This window comes from Nymphaea colorata, chromosome 9 (assembly GCF_008831285.2).
Source record: "Nymphaea colorata isolate Beijing-Zhang1983 chromosome 9, ASM883128v2, whole genome shotgun sequence".
NCBI lineage: Eukaryota > Viridiplantae > Streptophyta > Magnoliopsida > Nymphaeales > Nymphaeaceae > Nymphaea > Nymphaea colorata.
The window spans coordinates 23,510,544-23,538,486 of NC_045146.1; the positions used below are offsets into that span (position 1 = coordinate 23,510,544).

General features: G+C 38.4%; 2 protein-coding genes across 2 annotated transcripts; one reads left to right on the forward strand and one right to left on the reverse strand.

Annotated features, from left to right (window-relative positions):
- The first annotated feature begins 653 nt into the window (after nt 1–653).
- Nucleotides 654–12,740, forward strand: LOC116260320 (formin-like protein 14). The gene is given in 20 exon segments (XM_031638566.2): nt 654–1,059; nt 1,337–1,549; nt 1,635–2,338; nt 2,411–2,632; nt 2,729–4,231; nt 4,234–4,643; nt 4,753–4,885; nt 5,517–5,588; nt 6,669–6,767; nt 7,660–7,701; nt 7,781–7,861; nt 7,945–7,995; nt 8,085–8,166; nt 8,251–8,345; nt 9,277–9,348; nt 9,459–9,575; nt 10,626–10,694; nt 10,772–10,838; nt 11,210–11,632; nt 12,329–12,740. Coding segments are annotated over 18 exon segments (4,068 nt in total). The 5' UTR covers nt 654–1,059; nt 1,337–1,476; the 3' UTR covers nt 11,386–11,632; nt 12,329–12,740.
- A 1,064-nt stretch (nt 12,741–13,804) lies between these two features.
- Nucleotides 13,805–27,173, reverse strand: LOC116260391 (uncharacterized). The gene is made up of 13 exons (XM_031638709.2): nt 27,013–27,173; nt 26,744–26,902; nt 25,575–25,826; nt 25,340–25,459; nt 24,158–24,238; nt 23,646–23,741; nt 22,566–22,661; nt 21,379–21,432; nt 21,085–21,288; nt 18,808–18,933; nt 16,905–16,970; nt 14,871–15,170; nt 13,805–14,707 (listed from the first exon to the last, which is right to left on the reverse strand). The coding sequence occupies exons 1-13, from the start codon at nt 27,073–27,075 to the stop codon at nt 14,234–14,236; spliced, it is 2,091 nt and encodes a 696-aa protein (XP_031494569.1). The 5' UTR covers nt 27,076–27,173; the 3' UTR covers nt 13,805–14,233.
- Between the last annotated feature and the right edge of the window lie 770 nt (nt 27,174–27,943).

Sequence of the window (27,943 nt, forward strand, 5' to 3'; positions counted from 1 at the left end):
CTTTGGTTTGATTCTTGTGGATGTTATTTTTTTTAATTATTATATATATAATATTCGAATTAAAAGGGTGTACCATAAGATCACGTAAGTTTTATAGCTACTTTTGAATGAATAACCTCGGAGAGAGAGAGAAAAGTTTATTTGGTTGATTTTTTTGTGAATCTCGTTTGAGAGCTAAAACTAGTTAGGCAATAAAAGTCTTTAAGCAAAAGTTCTATGCTATTAACATTGTTCTTACATGTAAGCTATTACGGAATATCTTCTACTTTATTGACAGCAGACCGAAATTTTGAAATACTTCCGGAAACTGTGAAATGGCTGCGAAAAAACCAAGAAGACGGTATAAATGGTGCCAGCATTAGGATAATTTTCATTACACCTACGATCGGATGCAGTCGAATTCATCACATCCCAGAGAAGAACCGAAACGCCAAAATTTATATCCTGAACGTTTTAGTCATTTTGGAGTACATTGGATACTAAGCGCCAATTTGGGTAATATAATTTGACTGTTATGAACCCGGTTTTAAATTTTAAATGAGGATGTCGATAATGCACGGAGGAAGAGAAAAGGCTGGTGGGGATAAATTTGACTGTTCGAAATTGAAACTGGGAGATTTTAAATAGCGTGTGAAAGAAAAAGAAGCAAAAGAAAGAGAGGAAAAGGGCAAAAAATTGGGATGATGATGATGGTTTGGGGAAAGCAGAGAGAGGGGGGAGAGAGAAGGTGGACCCGAATGATCCTTTAAAAAAAAAAACCAGACAAAAACGCTCAAATAGCACCAAATCACTTACCCTCCTTCCCTCCTTGCCTGTTTCTCAATTCTCAGGCACCCATTCTTCATAAATTGCAAACACCTCTCTCTCTCTCTCTCTTCAGAGGCGGGAAGCTAGCTGGAGCTGCGGTCCTCGTTTGGGCTAATTAATTGGAGAAAGAGAGGGAATGCTAATACCCATGTTTCTTTTCTCTCACTGATTCAATATTACTAGGCTTCTTGTTCTTTTTTTTTTCTTTGCTTCTTGAAGGAGGACAAGCGTGACGGGGTGTATCGATTTTAGGTATGGATTAGTTCATTTGCTTTTCATGTTGTTTCCCGTTTCTGGTTCGTTTTCTCAAAATTGGGGGCATTTGTATTTCGTTGGTTGTATCTGTAAGATGTTTGCTTAAAACGGGTGGATGGGTTTCTCTCTCTTCGGGAATTTGCGATATTGAAATTGTCTCTGCGTGTTATGGATTCGTTTGATGGCTTATTGGAATACGAAGATGAATGAATGATTCCGTTATCGATTGCGGGTCCCCTTTTCTGTTGTTATTCTAATGGCCTTGTATTTGCAGTCTGATGCCATATGGGGCATCCTTGGCAGACGCTTAGAAATGGATGACCTTGATACGGAGTCACGCAATATCCCTTCAGTGGGACTGGAAGCTTTGAGGAATCACATTTTCGCTTGAGAGCTGGCATTTGATTTATCAGAATGTCCCTCTTCAGTAGGTTTTTCTACAAAAGGCCACCTGATGGATTGCTGGAATTTCTGGATCGTGTATATGGTGAGCTTTCTGAGTTTCATGATATTTAAACCTGTCAGTGTCTGATCAAAGGCATCCATCTTATTGGTTGTTTTCTGGAATGCAGTTTTTGATTCCTGCTTTTCGACCGAAGTGTTACCGGATGGAGTGTATCACATTTACTTGCGTGAAATTGTTACTGAGCTTCATGAACAGTTCCCAGAATCATCGTTACTTGCATTTAACTTTAGAGAAGGGGACAAGAGGAGTCATTTTGCAGAAATTCTTTGTGAATATGACGTTACGATTATAGATTATCCACGGCAGTATGAGGGTTGCCCTCTTCTTCCATTGCCTCTTATTCAGCATTTGCTTCGTGCAAGCGAGAGCTGGTTGTCTCTAGGGAACCAACAGAACATCATTCTGCTTCACTGTGAAAGAGGTGGCTGGCCACTTTTGGCGTTTGTTCTAGCTGCTTTCATATTGTACAGAAAGCATCATGGTGGAGAGCACAAGACCCTTGACACGATCCATCGAGAAGCACCCAAGGGTTTCCTCCAGCTCCTTTCTCCGTTGAACCCAATTCCATCACAGCTTCGCTATCTACAATATGTTGCTAGGAGAAACATGTGTCCTGAATGGCCTCCGCCAGAGCGAGTCCTTTCATTGGATTGTCTCATTCTTAGGATAATACCAAATTTTGATGCCCAGGGTGGATGCAGGCCGATCATTCGCATTTTTGGGAGAGACCTTAAAAGCAAGGACAACCCTTCGACAAAGATGCTTTTTTCCATGTCTAGGAAGAGGAAGAGTATGAGGCATTATAGGCAGGTAAGATCTTGCTTTGTTTCTCCAACAAACCCGAATAGCTGCTCCTAAGACCTGACAGATATGTGTGTTCAGGGTGACTGCGATGTAATCAAAATTGACATACAATGCCTGGTGCAAGGTGATGTTGTTGTGGAATGTGTCCACCTAGACCTTGACTCGACGAGGGAAATTATGATGTTCAGAATAATGTTCAATACTTCCTTCATTAGATCTAACATACTGATGCTGAACGCAAAGGACTTGGATATTCTTTGGGGCTCAAAAGAGCGGTACCCAAAAGGGTTCCGTGCTGAGGTGATCATATTTCTCGAGTTAAAGCAAAAATTGCTTCTTTCTAGTTTGTACTGTTATCATTGCTATTGTTGTTGTTTTGATTTGGAAGCTTTTCAGGTTCTTTTTGGAGAAGTTGAAAGTATATCCCCACCAAGGGAACCGACAACAACTCTAAATGGTGAGGAGAAAGGTGGTTTGCCAATGGAAGCTTTTTCCAAAGTTCAAGAACTTTTTAGTGGTGTTGAATGGGTTGATACTGGGGGTGATGCAGCACTATGGCTGCTTAAACAAATTTCCGCCAATGCATTGCAAGAAAAAATTAAACTGTTACCAGTTGATGTGAAAACACAACCTGGATTTTACAATCAACTAAGCTTGCCACCATCACCAACAGATTCTGAAGAAGAAATGGATGAGAGTAAGCCAGTGAAGAAGCTTCCAAAGTTATATGCTGAAGAAATGCTTCAAGGAAAAGGTGATAAAGTGGTTGCAACTACGATTGGTGTTCCTGCTGTTCATGATTCTGAACAGAATTCTGAATCAACAAGGGTTGTGGATTTTTCTAATCTGCAAGCTGTATCAAAGTCAGAAACCACTCCCTTGGAAGATCGTAGTATGCTAAAACAAGATAAACTAATGAGAGATGGTGGGTTGCAGGGTACACCTACAGCTGTTGTTGAGAGTGGTGCGTCTGTTGCTTGTACTCCAGTTTCACAAGCACTGGTTGAACCAATTAATTCAGCTGTGATGCCACAGAATAAAGCTTTATCATCGCCACCTTTGCCTCCACCTCCGCCTCCTCCACCTGCATCCTCTGACTCATTGGTTGGCAAAGGTCCCTCTTTACCACTGCCCCCACCACTATCCAGACCAGTAACACAAACTATGACTAATATGAACTCTGATATAACATCTCTTCCTCCTCCTCCTCCTCCACTGCCACCACCAGCAGCACCAACTACTACTACTTCAAGTCGAGGTGTGCAACCTCCCCCTCCACCCCCACCACCACCATCACTAACTGCGACCACTTCTGGTAGAGGCTTACTTCCTCCCCCTCCACCCTCACGCCTACCACCATCAGTGACAACTGTTTCTAATAGAGGCCCTCCCCCTCCTCCTCCTCCACCACTACCATCAACTACATCTGGTAGAGGCCCTCCTCCTCCTCCTCCTCCACCACCACCACCACCAACTACATCTGGTAGAGGCCCTCCTCCTCCTCCTCCACCACCACCACCAACTACATCTGGTAGAGGCCCTCCTCCACCACCACCACCACCACCACCACCACCACCACCACCAATGACTACTGCCTCAGCTAGAAGTCATGCTCCACCTCCTCCTCCACCGCCACCGCCACCAGCCACATCTAGTAAAGGCCCTCCTCCTCCTCCTCCACCACCACCACGAATGACTACTACCTCAAATAGAAGTCTTGCTCCGTCTCCTCCTCCACTGCCACCAACCACATCTGACAAAGGTCCTCCTCCTCCTCCACTTCCACCAGCCACATCTAACAAAGGTCCTCCTCCTCCTCCTCCTCCACCAAATACTTTTCCTGGAGGCCTCAAACAGCTGGTGCCTCCGGCCCCTCCTCTACCTTCTGCACCTACTAAGCTCGTTAGGCCCCCCCTCCTCCTCCAATGCCTAACCATGGGGGACCTACAGTTCCACCACCACCCCCTATAGGACCTGGTCAAAGAGGCCCAGAACCTCCACCGCCACCTCCTCCAAAAGCTTCAGGGTCTGTTCCACCACCCCCGCCTGTATTTGGAGGAGGTCGTGGTGGCCAACAAGGACCACCTCCTCCACCAGGAGGAAGGGGATCTGGTCCACCACCACCACCAGCAGTTGGACGAGGACGGGGTTCATCTGGATCACCTATGACTAACCATAAAGGAGGCCGAGGTCCTACATCAGCTGCTGCTCCTAAGCGCACTTCTTTGAAGCCCTTGCATTGGGTAAAAGTTACTCGAGCAATGCAAGGGAGTCTATGGGCTGACACACAAAAGCAAGGAGAGCAGTCAAGGTAGATCTAGATAAGGGTATTCTTTCTTGGTTTTTTCAGTTTTTGTTTATTCGGATGAAAATGTTCATCTTACCTTGTCGGAAATTTTTTATTTTGTTTTGTTTCCCAGGGCCCCAGAGATTGATTTATCAGAACTGGAGACTCTATTTTCCGCTGCTACAGTCTCTTCTGGAGCAAGTGGGACAGAGAAAGGTGGACTTCGACGGGGCACAAATACAAACAAGCCAGAGATAGTGCACTTGGTATGCTCACTGTTCCTAGGTCTACTTTTGCTGCTTGTCCTTGATCAGCTTGATTTGCCTTATTACTTCTCTTGTTGGTCCTTTATGCCTTTGTGTGTCAATACGCTACGCATTACCTGTTTCCAGCTAATAAAGCATTGAGATGACATAATTTGGTAACAGGGAAGGTTCAAGTGAAGACTGATTCAAATCTTTGTGGTCCTGCTAGGTTATAGTATTTATATTTGATCTGCTTCGGATTATGATTTGTAACTCTACAGTATAAGAAGTATAAAAGTGATTTTAATGAGTAGAGCCTGATCTATTATCCAAGTCCTTTACTACTTTTCCTATGTTGAACCACTATTAAGACCTGGTGACACTACCTCATAGACATATCCAGTTCCAAACTTCCCAATTCAGGGAAAGATGCAACAGACTGACATAATAGATGCATGCCATGTTACATGTAAGGCTATGTCAAAGATTTTGGTTTCGAAAGGAGACATGTCAAGGTTTGGATATTGTTATGTACTAACAAAAAAGACAAGCAACAGACATTTGGCCTTGTGTTGAGTTGCCATCTTTTTTGTTGTATTATTTGAAATTGAGCATTGTTGACAAACTATGTTTCTATGAACTTGTTCCACAGGTTGACTTGCGAAGGGCAAATAACTGTGAAATAATGCTTACCAAGATTAAGATGCCCTTGTCAGAGATGATGGTGAGTATTCATCAGATGTTCATGATGCTTATATACTATTGTTAGTGCAATTCATGTGCTGGTACTGTCAGTGCAATTTGGCTTATCATTGTGAGTGTTTAAGTACATGTTCATTATCTCTGCTTCTCATAAATTTTCATTTCTAATCGCTCCTATGATGTTGTGAACTTTAGAGTTTTACTGGAATTCTTGCTCCTATGACCTCACTACCACAATTTAGCATGTCATTGGAACACTTTGACTAATCCTTAAAGCTATGTTGATGGTACTGCATGATTACTTTCTGGTATTTTTATCTTAAAAGAAGCTTATACTAAAACTTTCTAGTTTCTACTTTAGATTTTCTGTATAACCTGCTTGCTTTGCCTTTGGTGTTCCTCATCTATTTGAATCCAAACTTTTGAAATGCTCAACAATGCAGCTTTCAGTTGAAATTTTTCTTGAAAAGATTATTTTTTAATTGTATTGAGGGATCTTCTTCTGCTACCATAATGGGCTCATGACTTGTTATGTTACTCTCTTTTCACATTGTCTTCTAAGTTCTTTGTCTTTGTTTTTTTTTTCCTCCTTTTAAACTTCTCTAGAACAAGGCATTATTTTAACCTTTGTGATGCTTGGTAGGGTATTGTTTATTTAATATTATTATTAGTTTCCCCCTTAATGATAAGGTCCAAGAGCTTTTCCTTTTCAACATTGTTAGTTGTTGCTGTTTGATGCCGTGTTAAGCTTTTCATCTGTGAACAATGTGAAAGAACGTGGATGTAGTTGTACTTGCAATGATCCCTCTTTTTCTCATTCTTTTTGCCTTTTTGTTTTGAAAAGTGGATCTACTATTGGATCTACGATCCAACCACATGGACTAAAAATTATTATCCATCCATATATGGAAGACACAAAACTCTTTGACACAATAACCAAGTATTGACTGCTTGGGTACCTCTATTTGTATAATTAATTTAATATTTCATCAATCATTTTTTATTTCTCTAGGAAATATTTTCATACACTGTGGTTTGATGAACCTTTACAAGCCATAAGTGTTTACAATTACATAACTAACATATTTGATGTCCTCTTCAGAATGCAGTATTATCTTTGGATGCATCAGTATTGGACATTGATCAAGTGGAGAATCTCATTAAGTTTTGTCCAACAAAAGAAGAAATGGAGATGTTGAAGGTATTTCCTTTGAACTAGGTTATGGGGAGTCTAATTTTTTTGCACACCTTAGTAACGGATAGCTTGTTAGTTATTTTAGTTGTGCTGTCTTTTCTTTGAGTTTACTATTCTGCCAATTCTGCCAAAAAATTTTATATTTTTTCATGAATTGCCGTTTTTTAGTAAATCTTCAATTTTGAAAGATAAAAGGCCCTTGTTAAAGTTTACACTGAATGGGGATTCCTTTAAAGATCATTAATAGTCATATTTGATTGCCCCACGTTCAGGATAACTGATCTATACTGTCAACCATGCAAAAACTGTTCCTGAAGTTGGAAACAAGCATCTTATGTTTCATTAATAGAGTTAACTTATTCAGAATCAGTTTCAGTGTTTGATTTCAAAGGGTGTTTTACTCAAATCCTCGTTGAGGGATTCACAGCACCCACCACAATTGCCACAATTTTCCCTGTCTGCCCACTTCTGTAGAGCAGGTTTTCCAGATTACATATTCCCAGATCATCCTGGTTGACAAGTAGGCATACACATGAAGACAGAACATTTTATCTTTTGGATGAAATTTCTGTAGTTCTAGCTCATCTTTGAGGTACCTTTTATTTTATATTGTCAGCCCAGGTGGTGTCTTGATTATATATGCTGGTCTCTGAAACCCTTGCATCATCTGTCTGCTTTTTCCTGTTTGTTCATGGATTACTAGCTCACTGCTTCCTGCTTCTTTTGGATTTCGGTTATTCATCAACTATAATTAAATTTGTTTATTAGGATGACGCTCCTATGTCTAACACAACGAGCCAGTTGTCTTTATACAGCATCATGAGTTCATTGTTTATTAGAGGTAGGTACATTTATTACATTGTTGAATTTTATTCATTGCAAACATGTTATGTTGCAGAACTATGGTGGAGACAAAGAAATGTTAGGAAAGTGTGAGCAGGTATTCTTTTTTTTTGAAAATTTGTCAGTAGCTTCAAATTTATGCTGTTACTAACTGAGTTGTTGTTGAACTTTGGAAGTTTTTCCTTGAGTTGATGAAGGTTCCCCGTGTGGAGTCCAAACTAAGAGTGTTTTCATTCAGAATTACATTCTCTGCACAGGTTTATGTTAAAAAAATCTACAGTTTTTTCCCCTTTCTGCTATATAAATTATATTTCATTAGAAATTTCTTGAAAATTTGCAGGTTAATGAACTACAGAACAATTTGAACACAATTAAGAATGCTTCTAAAGAGGTACTTGTTTGAATTGTGAAACACAAAGTCAGTGGTGTTGGCTCTGAAATACTGATACAATTACTGGCTCCAACATAACTTTTCTCTAGGTCAAAGAATCTGTAAAGCTGAGAAGTATAATGCAAACGATTCTTTCACTAGGAAATGCATTGAATCAGGGGACAGCACGAGGTATGGACGTGGGGTAGAATTTGTCAAGGCTTCAGTAGTACTTGAATTCTTATTCTTCTCTGCTATTTGACATGGTTTGTGCAGGTTCTGCTATAGGATTTAAACTAGACAGCCTTCTTAAGTTGACAGATACTCGTGCACGAAATAGTAAAATGACTTTGATGCATTATCTCTGTAAGGTAGTTGTCTTTGCTACTCTCTTAAAGCAGAATTTAATTTTGTAATGTTGTGCTTACAGTTTCATTCACCCTAGGTTGCTGTTGATTCTTTCTTTCTCTTTGGCGCTATGTTAGTGATCTTTGGTTACTTCTTTCTCTTTTGCACTTTATCAGAAAAGTTGCTTTGAAAAATATGTTCTGTTATATGGGCCAGTAATAACATAAGACTAGTTTGAAGCACTCATTTGGTGGCTATTGATAATTTCCTTGTCTTGAATTCTAGTTTGTGCAGCCACATTCCTGATGGTTCATATGAAATATGCCTGTGTCAAGCGATTTTCATTGTTTTCTTGGACATGATCCTATGAACAGGATCTGTTGCAGAGATACATATGTGAAGTTTAATCGTTGTTTGGGCATGAAAACTTAAAGAACTGTTCTGTGAACACATTATAGCTGACTTTATAATGGAACTGGCAGTCAGAGATTTAGATGGGGCAAGGTGGTATTTTGATTTTGCTGATCATCATGATGACAATATGTATGGATATTAATCATATACATTGGAATTTTTTTTGGACCATTCTCTTAATTTCCTAATAAGAATAAAAGCTTTTTAGTTTTCGCGGATCTTTGCAGTGTATGCCTATAAACTGTTTCAGAAACTTTTGAGACCAAAAGAAAAAGAAAATGATGTTTACTTGCCAAAGTCAGTCAGTCCCTAGTATTTCTCCTTATGGGAGTCCCTAGTATTTCTCCATATGTATGATGTTTTCTCTTATTGATGTCAACTTTTTCTGGTCTTTTCCTCTTGTGGTGTTTTTAGTTTAAGCCTGTATTGTGACTAAATAAAGCTTAAATATGTCGCTATGCCTCTCTTGCCTGAATACTGTACCTTTTTTTTTGTGATGTTTATTGTTATGTTTGATACCTTCACTGTTAATTTTTTCAGGTGCTTGCTGAGCAAATGGCTGAATTACTAGACTTCGACAAGGACCTTGTTCATTTAGAAGCTGCATCTAAGGTTTTTTTATGTTTTATAAACATGCAACTGACCTTTTCATACCCTAGATCGCATCTTGTATTCCTATTGTTGTTGACGTCATTCATGACTTTTCTGAGGTAACTTTTTAGATCCAACTGAAATCCTTGGCGGAAGAAATGCAAGCTGTGAGTAAAGGACTTGAAAAGGTTGAGCAGGAACTTGCTGCATCAGAAAATGATGGTCCTATCTCTACCGGTTTCCGAAAAGTAAGCACCCAAAATCATGGGAATTAGTTTCTTCGTAGTATTTCAATGTGTTGGTCTTCTTACAGTTCTTTGTTTTCCTTACAACCTAGATTTTTATGTTTCAGTAGTTGGTTACTGAGTTTCTTTTCTTTCAGCCTAACCTTCTAATTCTAGTTCAATATGGCTAATTAATCAGCTGGAATCCAACAGGCTCCAGTTATACAGAGTTTTTCCTTGTCAAGGTCATATAAAACAGTTTTTCTCTCAGGTAAAATTTATTTTAGCAAGATCATGATTGGGGTTTATTATTGTCTAGAACTAAGTTAGATGGGTACTTCAGTAAGGTCCACGTAACTGTGTTGCCGTATCCGTACCCAAAGTGGATACTTGGACACATTTGGGTACATTTTAGCTCAAAGCTGATTCAAAGTTTAAACTACTTAATTTTACTTGATTAATTTTTGCTAACTCTGTTTTCATTTTGTTTTTTAGAGTATTGTTCATTAACATGTAATGGTTTTATTTATAAATTATATCACTTATTTATTTAAATATTAATTTCATTTTGACTTTTTTGTGCTATTTTACATATATACATATTTATATATCCTGCTGTGTTCCCGCGCCCACATTTTTTAAAGTTACCATATTGTACCCATACTTCCGTACCTGAATCGTACCCGTGCCCATGTGACTTAAATGTAGAAGTGGCTCTGTCAAATAATGATTAGCTTACCAGTCTCACCTGCTAGCATGGTCTGATAGAAAGAACACTTCTTTAAATTCAGTAAGTAATTTAAATGAGTCTGAATGATATCCTGTTGGATCAGAGGATTATAATTATTGGTCACAGGATCATTAGCGGTTAATCCTTGCATTCTGGATGCAATATTTCTCCCTTAGCATAAAGGTATGAGTCAAGGTATTAAATGCATGTACCTGCAGCTTGCTTGTGGAATTATTCCATACTTTTATGCGTGATACATGCAAAGAAGTAACTAGTTCATATTTCATGTCAACCGCAGGCTACTGAATTTGGTAGTGACAATTTGTCCATCATTTTATCTTCAGGCTTTGAAAGGATTTCTTGATTCTGCTGAGGCTAGCGTGAGGGCCTTGACATCTTTGTATTCTGAAGTGGTAGGTACCTTCTCCTGTGGTAATGCAAGATATAATAAACTTCAGTTCTAACCATAAGGATAATGTTTGGATAATAGGGAAGGAGTGCAGACTCAGTTGCCCAGTATTTTGGGGAAGATCCAGCTCGTTGTCCTTTTGAACAAGGTAAGTTCTTTTCTCTTTTGATGGCTATTTCCTTTTACTTTGGTCTGTACGTCACTGCATTGGTATAGAAATATGATCTTCATGTGCAACATAGGGATAGAGACCCATGTTTCTGAATTCTGTTCAAGAGATTAAGACCAAGGCCTTCTTGTGCACCCTTAAGTGCCATGCTAGCAAGCAGGCCTAGTCTTGTTTTTTGTGTCACTTTTCGTAAAGTCGTATTTCTATGTTCTTCCAAAGTCAGCATTTACAATGTTTAAAACTTAAAGTAGCTTTTGACCCAAATTTGTAATACAATGTATTGTTCTTGGACGATTGTGTACCTGTGCATGTGAAATTAATCAGCGTATTCTTTTTGGGCCTTGTGGCAGTGACAACAACATTGGTGCTCTTTATGAATTTGTTCAATAAATGCCGTGAGGAGAATGCCAAACAAGCGGAAGCGGAAAAGAAAAAGCTAGAAAAGGAAAGCATGAAAGAGAAGATCAACCAATCTACAAAAGTAGACGTTGAGAAGTCCAGAGTGAACTCCACTATGAGAATATGATCAATATGGCTGGCATCTGAATATCACATACACGAGAACAATGAGCTGAAGGAATCCATGCGGACACTCAATTGTACTATTGCCTCAATGCTAAAGTCAGTAAATTCTTTCAGATTCAAACTACAGTTCAGACGGATCAGATGTTATACTGGCAATGAACAAGCTTCTTTGTGGTGAACAGTTGTGGTTTGGATCCAAAATGTGGAGGGGTTGCATATACTGAACCTGATGCAAAATTCGTTTCCAGGTGTTCTCTCCAGCTGTTCCTTTAAACCATATAATTTGTCTTGTGCAGTCATAATGCAATTCGTTTGCTGTTTATGACAGTGTAGGATTTTATGAGATCCCATCCGCAAGTTTACAAACTTTGGTTCGAATCAATTGCTACTCCCATGGAAGTAAATGAACTCGTTTAGACTTGTCTAAGACTGACTATGGAACCTTGTTGGTTAAGAAAGTAGTGAAAGACATGTTAAGGTATTAACTAGGAATTCGTGTGCTACATTTTTGTTGGGCTTGGGTTTTCCTCAGTTTGTTCCATGTTATTGCTGTGTTTCTTGTCTAGATACCTTTGTTTTTTTCAGGAAAAGAAGTTGATTACACTATGCTGAAATTGCTATGTTTTTGTAATATCCTTGGGGGTTTGGCTTATCGGCTTTTTTTTTTTTCGTCCACTCAAATAATGACTGCAGAGATTGTAATGCTTTGCTCCTTTTCAAGTGCTTAATGCGTAACCAACCTTATGTGAGTTACCAAGTGGACCTGGTGACTCATCAAGTATATTGTTCTTGAGCTTGCTACGTTGATCCTTTCTAAGGAAAAATATTTGTTTGAACTTTGAACTAGGCCCAGCTGAAGTTCATTAGTAAAAATAAAAGATGTTAGGACGGTAATATATTTATTCTTGAATGAAAGTAAATTAAGAAGCGTTCTTGTTTTGCAGGTCAAGCAGTCTTCCTATATGCAAGCAGAAGATTTCTACACGAGGGATCAACTACTTTATAAATCACAGAAAGCGAGAACGAAGGAAAATCTTTTTGTATAATATCAGAAGCAGTCAGCGTTTTGTACAGGATAAATTTAGGTACAGTTTGGCACGATTCATCTGTAACATATTGCATCTTGCCTGAATCCAGGCCACTAATTTTTTTTTTCTCTGGAAAGAATAGTTCCCTTTTTATATTCAAGTGAAAGTGATAGGTAGTCGATGGCATTGTCGACGCCACTTTTTATCATTGTATAATAACCTCAATTTTCCTGCATTTTCCTAATTGTATTCCTTGTACATTTGTTTCTCGTGTTTCTCGTGGTAAAGAAGTGCTAAATGCCCTCGAGACTGGTGTTCGTCTTCTTTTTGCCTGTTGTTTTTACTCAAGGGGCAGTTCAGGCTGCTAATTTGGTTAGTGTCGACCCGCTCTTGAATTACCTGAAGGTGCGGTTCGACCGAGAGGAGCAGAGGCTTATCTATGTAATTACGTTGTTGCCTTTGGGTCGAGCACTCTCTTTTCTTTGTCCAAGACTTTCCGTCTGACCAACCAAGACAGACTTCTGACCAACCCGCCAAGGGTTTTGAGGCTGGACCAGGTACGAAGAATGAATCTATGTCTGTGCATGGAAGTAGCTGGCCTAGGCCACTAACTTTTTGAGCGCAGTGGGGGTTGGTTCCGATTCGACAAGGGTAGAATGCCTGGTCGTTGGTATACGGATGACCAAAAACGCTGCGTTTCCTTCGTTCTATCACCAAAAGCGTGTGGGAAAATACTAGAGATGCAGCGTCTGTATATATATATATATATCTATATATATATTTGACAGGCTTCACAAAAAAAAGTGGATCTCACGTCACGATCTCCAAACGACTATCCAATAAAAGTAAGATTATCTGAAAAAGTAGGGGAAAGTGTTCTGTTCATAATTCATCTATATGCTACAATCAAACATGCCAGAAGTTCAGCAGCAAATTTCTAAAGCTGTCGTTGTCTTGAGCTGCTTGTTTCACAAGTCCCCAGGAATGTAAGTATGAGGTACACTAAGTGCGAGACTTTGCAAGTCAACTTCTCAATTTCGTTTCTTCATAATATGGCTACGTCTACCTTGATCTGCCTTCTTTGGAAGCGAGACTCGGTCCATTTTTAGTATGTCATTTACACACTCCAATGCCTTCTGCAATATGAATCTGTTGGCAGTAGTATGAGTTGTGGAAAAGACTGTTTACCCAGTGAAGCTCTTTTTCTCAATAGACGATGAAATTTGTCTTTTTATACTTCCTCTGTGTCCGTGTGCATGGAAGCTAGCTTGCAGACTGGCCTCTTTGGATTTGAACCTCGAATATTCAATTCTGTGAAGACTTGCAAAAGCACAGAATGATATTGCATTAAAGAAAAAAAAAGACAAAAGGGAAGAATTAACAGAGCGAATGTTAACTTACAATTTATAAGGTTCTATAAGAAGATGAAAATTGATTATTACAGTCAGGCTATTGCTTGTAACCCATGTTCCTTTCCACGAAACCATACAATAGTTTGAACCATCAAGTAATACAGAAGCAGATGCAGTCGGTTTAAACCGTGAAACTTCTAACGAGTTTGTACCAATTAGTAGCAAAATTGCATCTGCTAACTGTGTACATGTAAAAACTTATCCCTGATGCAACACCACGTACAGAACTATCAACTTTCCCTAAGAACACACTATAGATCAACATTTTCATCGACACTCAACCAGCAAAAGTTGATTGTTCAGTATCTTCCAATCTCTTATATTGGCTTAAAGCAAGCAACTGGAGGCCCAAATATTTCTTCCTTCCATAAATACAGCCGCTGTCAAGATGTTCAGATGATCCGATTCGTCACCTGTAGTCAGTTGGTGCCCTGGGTTTCCCTTTAGCCGATCCCATGTGCAATGAGATGAGAATTACAGCCATTACAACTATCAGGGAACCAATGAGTGTGCTAAAGAAGAGGACGCCTGGCTGCTGCATCTGCACAAAGCCATACACTCCACTTGCAGTCACAAGAATGATATCAGTGAGCCCGTCATTTGAAAAATCATCCAACACCAAAGCATGAGTAGGTGGAGCAGGCAGTTCTATGGATGCTAACTGGCTACCACCAGGGGATATCACCACGGCTTCTTGATCACCTGCAGCAAGAATCACCTCTTGGCCTCCGTGAATGGTTAGTTTCATTGCTTTCAATGTGGGCACAATTATAGCATTCATCATGCCTGAGGGTGATGGGAGGTTAGACCACGTTGCGCCTGTCAAAAGCTGCCATCTCCATATGGCACCATGACCATGCAAGCCCGGAGCATATGAGGTCACCTACACCAAAAAGAATCAGATTACAGCCGAATGAGATGCACTTTCCAGTAAAAATAAAATATTCCAGGAAGAATGTTAATTAATGAGCAGTTGCAGCATCATGCAAGAACTCATAAATACATAAGGCCTATCAAACAGATACATTAAGTTTTGCTTAGCTTACTTCTCCTCGGCTTGTTAAGAATACAACATCACCATGGCTTCCTTTCCGGTGCCTGTGACCATCCTTCTTGCCGATCAGAATAGGTGCTGCAACTTCCAGAGGCATTGGATCAGCAACATGGCCATAACTTCTAGCAAAATCTCCATGTTGGAAGAGATTGAAGGGGGAGTGGTGGCATATGGTGGCATTAAAGAGTACTTCTCGTACTGGAACACCAGATGTTGCAACTGCCCAACAAGGCCTAAGCACCTCCATAGATCCACTTACTACAGTTTGTTCAACTCCATTTCCACCAACAGCCTGTAGGACAAAACTAAATTACAAAATAGTTGTATCTACACCACCATCATTTATGAGGTTAAGATGAGGCTTCTTCCAAGTAGCAAGAGTTCAACCCTGTGCAGTTCATTAGTAGACAATGAAGGAGAAAGCTAACCACTAACAGAAGCATGATTGAACTCTGTCATTGTTGAATTTTGCCACTACCAAGGAATTTTTGAGAAAAAAAGCAGTATTTCTAATTGAGGCTCAGTGCTCAAAGTGTCACAGAGGAAAAAAGACAGAATCCCAGTAATTATTTGTGGTTCCAAAAATTATCTGCAGGAGAATTCAGGAAGGAGTCTGTATCATTAAGGCTATTAACATAGGAGCCAGATTGATGAGATTGATGATGGGTCACAATGGCACAAAAATAAGTCAACTGATCTAATAGGCATTAAACTTACAATCACTATCATCTGCAACTACACCGTGGAAAGGTCTTAGAGATGCCATTCTACCATCAGTTGTTCCAAGCAATAAAACTAGCAGTCATAAACAAGTTTCCAACTAAATGAAGGGTACCATTTGACAACCTCAAACCTAACCAAGTCAGGATTAATGATTCCATATACCTGTAATTTGAGATAAGGCTTCTCAAAGATGATACCCAACAACAGTTTAGCTTACTTCCCTGACTCATGAAAGGTATCGTCATCCAGCAACTAGATTTACCTAAGAAGAATGTATCTGAAGCAAAATTTCCATTTACCTAGTTAATTTCAGAGTACTTTTGTTTTCCCAATTTACATTTAACACAAAATCTTGGCTTCAGATTCCTTATCAACTTCATCAATGCACGGATATGGAAGTGCAAACATAAGCACACATGCACACATGCAAACAGTGAGAACATGCCAGTCGACATTCTTTCGTCATAGCTATTTCACAGAAGTTACTTTCATTTACTATACTGATATTCAAAACACATAAACACATAAATGCACTGACATGGAAGCACACGCATAAACACACGTATGCACACATGCAGACAGTGAGAACATGCAAATCAACATTCTTTGTCACAGCTGTTTCACACAAGGTTGCTTTCATGTACTATATTGATATTCAGGAAGCCCTAAAACAGCAAGCTGTGATCAGATAATATTTGCATTCACAAAATTCTGTTGGCTTGCCATGTATCCTTTATATAGAATAAGCAACAGAAAAGGTGACATGCAACAGCCAACACAGTAGTGGTTTCACAAGGATAGATTTCATTCAAATTAGTAATTAGTTGTACACATGAAATCAAATGAGCACTCACTAGCCTACTCTCCCCCCAACCCACATGCATGCATGTACGTGAGCACACAAACATACATACAAAGACACATTAAAGTGCACACATCATGAGAACTTAAAGAATCAATCTACCCTCCTCCTAAGAAAATATTCATGTTAATTTCTGCTTCATAGTTAACATTGACCATACAATTATCGCAATCAAGAGAGACATCATACAACTATAGCGCACTTCAGCATATATTCATTTCTGCATCGCAGGATATTATTTCATCCACAAAAGATAATCAACCTCCACAACAATCAATTTTAGAGCATTGGCAGCTAGACCATAGGACTGAATGACGCAACTCAGCACAGAGGAAAAAGTAATGTTTTAATGAACCGGAAATTTGATTAAATGGAAATTACAACTTATACAACATAGTCATTGTAAAGACAATTATCAAACAAGTGAAAAGATTTAAGCACCTGGACATGATCTAGAACACCATCTCCATTAATATCAGCATGAAGACCACCTTCATGGAGATGAAGCTGCCATACATTAATAAAAGAGTATGCAAAATATGTTAGTTCAATAAAACAATAAGATAAGTCATGCATGTCAACCACACAATAAACTTATACCATGACACAAGGTAAGAGATAATATCATCTTTGCGGAAAAATGAAAGCATGACTAACCTACAAATATGAGCAGTATTTCTGAAAATATAACAATTTGGCTGCACCCTGTTAAGAAATGATAGCATACTTAAAAAAAACATTATGTCTGCAAACTACTGCACAATCCCAAACTGTGGCCATCTTTTGGTGACATATCAAAGAAGAATGATCTTCCACAACAATTTCTAAGCTTGTATTCTCACTCTCTTTGGGTCCTGCTACTCCCTTAAACTTCTTGAAATCTTATAGATGTCCATAGTTTCCTGAGGTCTCAATAACAATATTATTTATATTATCACAATTTTCCTTGCTAAGAAATCCTTGAAAAAAGAAGTTGGAATGCAGAACAAGCCAAAAAGTTCCCCATGGGTCGAAAATGATCAACTGGGAAGCGGTTTCATAAATTTCTCCAGGAAGTACCATGGAAGGATATGCAGGAGATGTCAGAAGAATACACATCCAATTGTATTTTGTCAGTAGGGTTACATACCTACCCACTTAAAGATGTCTACAAAAACCAACCACAAGGACAAATCTTCAAGAGATAAAACCACATTCCTGCAATACAACAGAAATTGCAGGTTTACCTACTTGGTGTACGTCTATCACTCTTTTTCCTGGTTGCGGAGACCAGAACATGAATCAGATTCTTCATAAGACCCACAAAGTACTTTATAGCCTTTAACAGATTCCACCACCTTTTCATATCCATAAACGTAATTTTCACCAAGTAGGAAAAATGTAATGTTCCAACCAAAGTTGGTAATCAAACACTTGAAAATTGAAACAGTTATGCCTCCAATTATACATTATTGGCAGAAGCATGTGCTTTCAGATCAATTCCATATCATTACCAACTAAAAGTCAAATCATAATGGTTTTTTATTATCAACAACCTAGATATTAAATGCACATGGTTAGTCCACTTATTACAAAATTGACATTTTGAATGTAGGAAAACCTCAAATCTTGGCCCAAGAAAAGTATCAAAGTCCATAATCACTCTGTTTTCTCCCTATCATGTGTAGGCCATGTATATTGACCGATTTTTTAGCTGAAGTTTAGAGGGTAAAGTATAGCTTGAACTTCCATTTAAGCAAGTAAAGTCATCAAGCGGATCTGAAAATGAGATGCTTGAAACTTAAAACAGTGGAAACAGTTGGTTTATATCTTTCCAATAATTGGATAAAAGCTAGAAGGAATGTTGAAAATGGACACATTTATGGAAAAATGGTTTTTAACAAAAACCCTCCTGCATCACCTTTCTTGGTAATGGTACCCATTAGTTGACATGCAGAAGTAGTCCCAAAGGCCATCTAATGCTCTTACTCTTATGGATTCATTATGAAAATGTGACAGGATAATGGTTGATGGATATTTAAGTGGACCAACAGGAAGCTGTAGGAAAAACTTTCTACAACATGATTCCCCAATATTTGGGGCACATAAGAATGCAAGATCTCCAGATTCTCTCAAAATTGTTATTCCATTTGACCTAAAGCTAAAATTTGTCATCAGTGACTTGACATCACATTTCATTGTTAGGCACACAAAAAAGTACAAATCAGCACAGATATGTTAGGAACATGATTAATGATCAGCTAAACAGATAACATCCTTAAAATCTTACGTCATTTTATACCTTGAAAGGATTCCAGCACATAGATAGAGATAGCACAAGGGTTCCTCCTTTAAACCAACTTACCTTACAAATAGTGCGCCCAGAAGCCAAATGCACAGCCTCAACACCTTCCTTTTGGTGTGCAACAATCACATTTGGGACCCACCATAGTTGAGTATGATTTGTTATTATAGGAACATATGGCACCCTCTGCATTCGTAAATGAGTTGATGATGATGCAGCTTAGAAAGAGTCATAGGAAAAAAGGAAGAGTATGATTGCTAGGCTCTATGTGTGACATTAGCAGAACGAACAGCTTAAGAATCTAACAGGTTGCATAGAGAATAGCATAAACAAGTAAATAATCTGCACAATTTTGTGCTCGTTCCATATGGAAGCAAATCCATCAATACAAATAAAGATGCCAACATACCAACAACAAAACAAACTATTCACGGCATGTATCTTATGGATCAGAAAATCAAAACAATCTTAATTTAAGTTTCTTTGATAATACTGCACTTTTTAATTTTCCTCAATCTGAGGCCTGCCAATAGTCTGAGGCAAGCAAGTGCAACTAAATTCAATTCTGAGGTGCATTTATCGATGGGCTTCTGGAAGGACTCATCATAAATTCTGCACTTAAATTTACTGTAACTCACTGTAACAGCTAGCTAACTTGCACAGCAGGACATAGGGCTGCACACGAGCCGAGTCAAGCTCGAGCTCGACTCGACTCATGTTTAGTCAGCTCGAGCTCGGCTCGAGCTCGATACGAGCTTCAGAATTTTAGCTCGAGCTCGACTCGAGCGACTGCTTTCGAACTCGAGATCGACTCGAGCGGCTCAAGTCTAGCGGCTCGCTTATCGTCGCAAGTCAAACAGCGTGCTGCGCACTGCGCACGCTGCCTTGAAGGTCGTTCTTCCTTTTGGCTTCATCACCACGATGGCAGCCCATTATGACATGGGGAGAAGGAAAGGCTGCCACCTGCCATGAGAAACCCATTTTGGGAAGAGGAATCGTGTTGTGAGAAAAGAGAAAAAATCAAGGGAAAATGAAGTGTAATAATGAGAGTAAAAAGAACGTGAGGGTAAAAAGAAACGTTGAGTGTGGCGTGGTGAAGAGAGGGAAAATAAAAAAATATAAAAAAATGAGATTAAGCGGGTTAAACGAAAAAAAGGTGGGAAACTTAAAAACAAAAAAAAATCGAGCCAAGTCGAGTTTAGTCGAGTTGAGTTCGACTAACTCGAACTCGACTCATTAATATATTCGAGTTTATATTTAAGCTCGAGCTTGACTTGTTTAAAAAACAAGTCGAGCTCGAGTCGAGTTTATCGAGCGAGTTCGAGTCGAGCCCGAGTTGGCTCGACTCGTTGTGCAGCCTTAGCAGGACATGGATGCGAGCTACTTCCACCATGAAACTCCATATTTCAAATTTGGCATCATAGGAATAAACTGAATAATTTTACAAAGAAAAAAATATGGGAAAGCATTAATCGTTTTCATCGTGACTTGCAAAATACTCCATTAATATTGATTTAGCAAAAAAATAAATTACAAAATCTCTTCTAAAACATATTTTCTGCAAAATAACTGAAAGGTGCCCATGATTGTGGAAGCTAATGCATCAAATCACAAAGTCAGCGCATACAATGGGAATGGTATAAATTGTGGAACATTGAATGAGCCAACGAAATAGAGCATAAGATTCATCTAAAAAACTGCAAATCTGGAACAACAATAATATACTGCTATACAAAATAACAACTAACAAATCTACATTTAACATTGTAACTACAGAATAAAGCAGATCTAGTCATCTAATCATAAGACACAGCATATTAGACGATCTAGTTGACAACATGCTGTGAAACGTTAGACCATTTTGGCACCATGATACCCTATGGATTTTGTCTGAAGACAAAACATACAGGCTAGAGAAGCTTCCAGTCACATGGATGAGAAATTCAAACAACATTGCCTTGGAAACCAAGCTACCCAGCCTTGAGAATCCAGCTCAGCTTTGCCATGCATGCATGTGTGTGGACACACACACCACACATGAACATAATACCACAAGTCTGTAAAAAAATCTGGAAACAATAGACAGATATATGAACTTCCAAACACTAACCCTAGAACAATTCTACCTGATCATGCAGATTATTAGCGGGTCATTTAGGCTTTGTTTTCATGAAACCAACAAGAAACAAGCATTTTGCGCATGCAGATTGATGAAAACTACATGTGGAAACAAATAGTACTTGAAGAGCAAATTTCGACCAAGTAATACTGCAAATATCTATGCAATATACTCTGATTACAACATGCAAAGCAAGGGCATAAAATTAAAAAGTGCACCTTCTTCCCTTTGTTTGAAGCAGCATAGTCTGCAGCCTTCCCAATCGCATGGGCAATCCTATTCCCTGCGTCCTTACCTGGAGCATGGTTTTCTTCTGGCTTGTTAAATGAATACAACGTCCCTTTCCCCTGTGTTTTCTTTACTATTTTTCTTTTGTGTTTTCTAAAATGTGCAAGCTCAAAAGCTGTATCTTCTCTTCTTTCCTAAATTGAATAAAATGAGTCAAGTAAATAGAGCATTCCATTCATCAGATGCAACACAAAAAAAGAGCAGGAAAAACACTTTATAGTTACCCAGTGGTGTGGCATAACTCCAAGAATAGATTCTCTAAAATCTCTGCATTCTGTCTGTAATAACATTCCTGACATCAGTGACAGAAAATACAGCCATCTCTTATAAAAAAGTGATATGCTATCTCCATATTACCACCACATCATCAGAATGTTTTCTCTTACTTTTCCTACCCACTGCTACCATGACTCCCTGCCCATGCACTGCAAACAATCAATCACCTTCACTACCCTAAATTTTTACATGCCATTAGCATGGTTCCTCAGTTCGATCCACCAAGTTCCTTTTCTTTTCTTCCCGCTACTCCAAGCTTCCTATCTTGCCTAAAATCCTCCTTCCCACAAATTAGCAACATCTTCCTCCTTCAAAAACCTCCTTCCACCTTCACCGCGAACCACTCCACTCCCCCCCCCCTCTCTCTCCCCACCAACCCACCCAAAAAAAGAGAAAAGAATGCCACTTCTCTTATCACTTCTTAGGTATAGAATTACATTTTGACCTTAGTAAACCTGCTGGATGATAAATTATAAATTATGTTTTCATTTTCTGTTCTGTGAAGCTACTTTCAAGTTCCAAGCAGCAACATAATTACTCTTATCCATCTTTATATTTTGGTATAGAAGGACAACAACCAAAAGTGAAAAAAGAAATACATTCTAAAAGGATATTTTTCTTATTTAGAAAAATGAGTAAAAACTACAACACAAGTGATAAAAAGAAGGATATATTATCCCTTTGTCATATGATAAACTATAGAAGTCTCTTGATATTGCCATTTATCACAACAAAGCATAAAAAATCTGAGCATATTCATCCCCACCCACCAAACTATTTCACTAATTGGATAAGATAAATATGAAAGGTAGCATATTCCATGTTGAAAATGAAAAGCTCAAAAGTTCCTAACTTTTCGCAATACTAAATTTGGATATTGAAGCATTGTTTTCTGCTGCCTGCATAGTGCATAATGCTTCTGCACTTTCTAATTACTTGAGAAAAGAAAGTTAGGACCGTGCAATAACCATTTGGATAATCGTTTATGAATCATCTTTCTCCATCTGAAAAGAATTTCCTTCTCTTCTATGTTATAATATAAATATTTTTTTTCCTGCTTTAACCAAAATAATTAGTTGCATGACATATTTCCCAGAACTAAAAAATTCACTGCTATTAAAAATCGAAAACATACCTGTCCTGGTTCATGACTTTGTAAGGCATGAGCGTCAAGCTTGTAATTATGCTGTGGGATCAACTGAGATGGATCTGGAGTCTGTGGTTGAGAATTCTATCGAAGCAACAAGCAAAGCATATGTCAGAGGGAACTAAAGCAAACAATTCACTTCCTTGAAGGAAAAGTACATCAGAAAGAGGGAAAGAAGATACAGTTTCATAAAAAAGATTTCAGGGACATCATGACTGCTTCAAAATAAGGTTTATAATTTTTATAAGTATGCCAAACACATTATCCATATTGTATTTTCCAATAGAATGTTGAGAATAAAAAGAAGAAGACGATGGTGGTGGCAATGATGACATTGGAATGTAAATCAAAGTAGATCAACTGCTGGAAGTACATATGATATCACAGCCTGACATTAAGAAATATACAGAAGACCACTAGTAATTCTATATACATCACATTAAAATAGTGAACAAGCAAAGGTAATGCCTAAATGATTGACCACACAATAGAAAGTATCACAAGTTGAACCGTATGGGTAGTCATCTTCATATGAAGAGATTGGCATAAATGTCTACTTTTTTGCTTTCATGTTTTCCACATGATGTGAAACCAAAAGGCTTCTGAGATCATCAAACTCTAGCTTGTGTCCTGGTTGCAGAAGCAATATGAATGCAAGTTCTGAAGTCTGATAAAACAAAAACCAATTATTTCCCTCAAAGTCTCCGAGGATGTGGCAGTGGATTCACTGAATTTGTCTATTTTTATGGAGCTTACAAGTTAACTTGTAATGGTAAATCATGCAGTCAAAATGGAGAATCGACGGGAAAAAAACGATTGTTTTATGTAAGAGTAAATTGAGCACTAAATAAAACCATATAGGTGATAAAATTTTTGAATAATCTGAAAAATACTATGCAAATATTCCAGATGAAGAAAGAGAGACAATTTGCAACAGGCCTCAGTCCAAGACTGCAGCGCAGATATCATATTTTCTTAGATAGAAATGTGTGCTGGAGGAAACATTGCATACATGTAGAGAACCTAGCAAATTAATATTTCTAAAGCATCTGCATTGGTGATGTATACCTCAATCTTTCTACTCCACCGAAGTGCACCAGTGCGACCAGCAAAAGCATAAAATGCAAAATGGCGTAAATCAACTGTTCCTGAGTTCTCAGAGGCCTGCAGAAGACTCACAATGGCTTCAATACTTTAGAATCTCATTTCAGATAAAGGTCTATTAGACAAAATGTCTATCATCTGTCAAATACGAAAGATAAACCATTGCATATCATGATGATCCACTTTCCTATCCTCTCTTCTCATGGTTAGGTAAAGAAACAACAACCATCAGTAAAGACTTCCTCTTCTAGCTCAAAGAATGAGAAACAACAATCTCATATGAAGAAACTGAGAAAATTTTAGTTCATGCAAAATGCATGACACTAGTTAAATAGTGATAATGACAGACCCATTATATTTCATGATCCACAAGAACTAGAAGCAGTGACAATGATAAATCCATTATATTTCATGCAGCAGCACCAAAAGTTGTAAGTTCTAACCAACAAATATTAGAAGAATGTACATAAACCTACCTCCTTCTCGGTAGCACTTCTTCTATGTGAATCTGTATTTCTTTGAGCAGACATTTCTTCCTCAAATGGATCCAGGTAAATCTACAAGGCAAAGTTGCATTCACATCACCCAATTTGTGGTAAAGGTACGATAAAACAGTAAAATAAACACAAAAAATAAAGCATCAAAAGTTTTTATTATATGCATTGGAGAAGAAGAATGTCTTCGTGATGAAACTCGAAAAAAGGCAAAATGAAAAAAAGGAAAAAAAGAAAAAAGTCAAACTTCAACAAGCAACTTTTTAGGAGATCAAGGGCAAAGCCCTGAGAAACCACAACATGCTTTCTGTGTGGTGAGTATAAATCCAAGAACTTAGCAAATATGTAAACCATAGACATGTTATAAACATAGCAAAAAACTAGAAACATGCATTCAATCTAGTGACTCTGCTTGGACCATTTGGCTTCCGTTTTTCTGAAAAGGAACTAACAGATCATCAAAGAAGATCTACATAATCGCAAATACAGCTCTACAAGACCTATCAGAAACAATTGAACAACTACCCAAGTCTAGTCAGTAGCCTATTTTCCTTTTCAAAAGCAAATATGCAAATTAATAATATTTTACAGTGGCTAAACTAGTGTATCTATCACCCTAGATCAACTAAAAGCTACCACATGTCAAAAAGCCAAAACCAAGCGAAGGTCAGAAAGTGGCGCTCATTTATGAACTTCACGATGCTAACCACAATGGATGAATATCCATATCTTGAACATCAGGTCAAAATGGAAACTTAATTTTATTATCATTAGGTACATAACATCAATTCAAAAGAAAGAACTATGAATATTTAAACCTGGTCAACATGCTTCTTGGACCCATACAAAGGTAATCTAGCAGGTAATCTAGGAAAACCAGGAATCCCTGGATCAGTATGATATTATTAACCACAAGAAATTGGAGCTATAAAGCTAGCACAAAGAACATATCATTTCGCAAACACAGAAGCAAAGTGCTCCACACACAAATGTCGAGCCAAGAATCAGGACTAGAACTGAATGCTTCATCCAAGGAATGCAAATAACTAAAACATAAAAGAAACTAAAAAGGACAGGAAATTAAGGAAGAGATGGGTCAAAGAACTGCAACAAAAAGCTATATAACCAAACTCATATGACAAAAACCATGAACAGGAGACATACATGAGATTGCATTTCCATCCTGCCACCAACAATCACCAGCCCTTGATCGCCATGCCTTAGTGTATAATTACTTATCGAAATTGCTACCTCCCTGTGGTGGGAGCCATGAGGAAAATCCTCCTGCCAAGAACACAACAACATTGATGAAGTTAAAAACTGAACATGGCATTTAATGTCAGTATGGAAGAATGTCAAAAAAATAAAGGAACATAATACATGTCTGAGGTAGAAACACCTGCATATTCATCTCCCACAGTTTTTCAAGGTTGTGATCAAAACACATGACTGACCATCCAGATGTGACAACTACCAAAACCTGTTTCCTTATTTCTCCATGCTTTTGAACACGATCTATGTAGCCAGTTGCCATAGCTACAGGCCTTCTACCAGATGCAATGCGTATGTTGTTGGGCAAAAGTGAGACTGTAGTAAGCAGACGTGCTTCACTAAATCCTTCATGCGATCGTTTTACATGAGGCTCAAGTACCTGATGCAAATCAACGAATTGTCGTTAGAAAGGCCAGCACATCAGGACCTGCTTTATGTTGAGCTGCTAGTTTTATTTCATAAAAATAAAAGAAGAGTTTTTTTTCTAAATTCAGGTTCATAAAATCTCAATCCCATCGACAATGTGCTTCGTCAAGCTAGATCTTCGCGCACGTAGCTTATCACTGCCGAGCAACAACTGCACATTCACATTAACAAACTCAACTCTAACAGAATGATCAAACCAGCTGCAATAGAATCCTCTCACTCTTAGTCCACTAGTGAATAAGTTATACTTATGAAATAAAACAGTTCAAGCACTTTCTATAACTAATTAAAGTAGAATGTTTCTCATCCTCCTGACATGCAAATCCTGAACCTAGGCCCGATAGATCCAAGTTACATAAACAGCATCCATGCATATTGACTACATCTCTGCTTCCATTTCAGTATCAGAAATTTCACAGTGAGTGGTCGTTGAGGTTTCAACTCTTATGCTGTGCCTGTTAGCTTTGCGGAAGTAATTAAACAGTGAGAACAAAGAGTTACCAAAGTAAACACAAAGCCACATCAGCAAGCTTGCTAATAAGCACGTGCTCGCTTAACCGCATGGGCTCATGAACGTTACAGAATGGGGACCAAAAAAATTAACAGAAGAATGACGTCGTCTCTAAATAAAGGCATACAAGAAAGTAGAAACTAATAAACTCAACGATTCTTACTGCAAGTACAAAACCAAGAAACAATGTTCGTGATCTTGTAGAACTCAACGATTACCAATTCACGCTAGCAATTCAATTATCAAGTATAAACATCACCATCGGGTCGGAAGAATCTCGAACGCTTAGAATACAACAAGCAAGAACACTAAGAATACAGGAATAATATCACGGAGGAGACCAGAAATTAATATCCCACCTGAATCTTCGCATCGTGGGTAGCAACGAGAACTTCCTTCCTACCGTCGCCATTCAGATCAGTCACGATCGGCGGAGGTAGTCGCTCCGATTCATACTTGATTGGGTAGTCATCGGCCAGATGGTACCATGCTTCTCTGAACGAGACATTGCCCTCGTGCTATAAATTTCAAAAAAGCTTATAGTCTCAGCAACTCTCAATTGTATACAGGAAACCCCATTACAGAAAATCGATCATAAGAGGGGAGGGAGAGAGAGAGGGAAAGAGACCTGGATGGAGTAGAAGATGGCGATGGCGGATAGCAGGAGGATACCCAAATCTCTCTTACGCATCTTTAGCTCTCTTGCTCTCTCACCCAAAGGAGAAGAGAGAGAGAGGGGAGAGAGAGAGAGAGAGCGCGCCTTCTTCGCTCTCGCCGTTCTTTTCGACGCTTTTGTTTCAGTTTCGCCCTCAGAAGGGCGGTAACGTCGGAAAACACCTAAAAGTTAAGCCCCACAAACGGAACGTGCCAACTGTGCCAGGTATATTTTTCGTACTTGTACATACCCTCGAGCCCCACTAAATATTGTTATATTTTGAAATAAAAAAATATATTTTTGGGTATACATTTTGTTTTTAATTTTTTAAAAAATAAAATTTTCAAATGACCACCTAAAAGCATAAACTAATACACAAACACATGATTTACAAATAAAAAATATTTAAATTATATTTTAGAAGAAACATTCTACTCTAGTAAAGATAACTTTAAGTAAAAGGTTCTTCACAACCACATTTTTTGCCACTCTCTTCACGGTTTCATTTTTCTTTCATGTACGCTGTAACCGCGAGAGAGGATAAGAAATGTGAAATTGTTAAGGACGAGACTTAAAAACTGTAAATTGTAAAATTTTTCAAGAAAATATCTTTTACTAAGAGTAAAACAGCCTTCGTCGAGTATATTTTAATGTTCTTCATTCATAAAACATATTCTTTGTGACTTGGTGATCAACCTGATTCATTTTGCTGTGGTCGCTCAAGGTGTCTACCACGACCATGAATGATCTTGAAGGACATGATCATGCCCACGATTAAGAACAAGCAGAAGAAGTTGTTGCTCCAGCTAGAACTTGCTGAGTCAGTACACGAGGCATCGTGTTCCTATAACATATCCATCAAGAACCATAGAAATAACGCAACTTTGCTTCAGACTTCAGACTT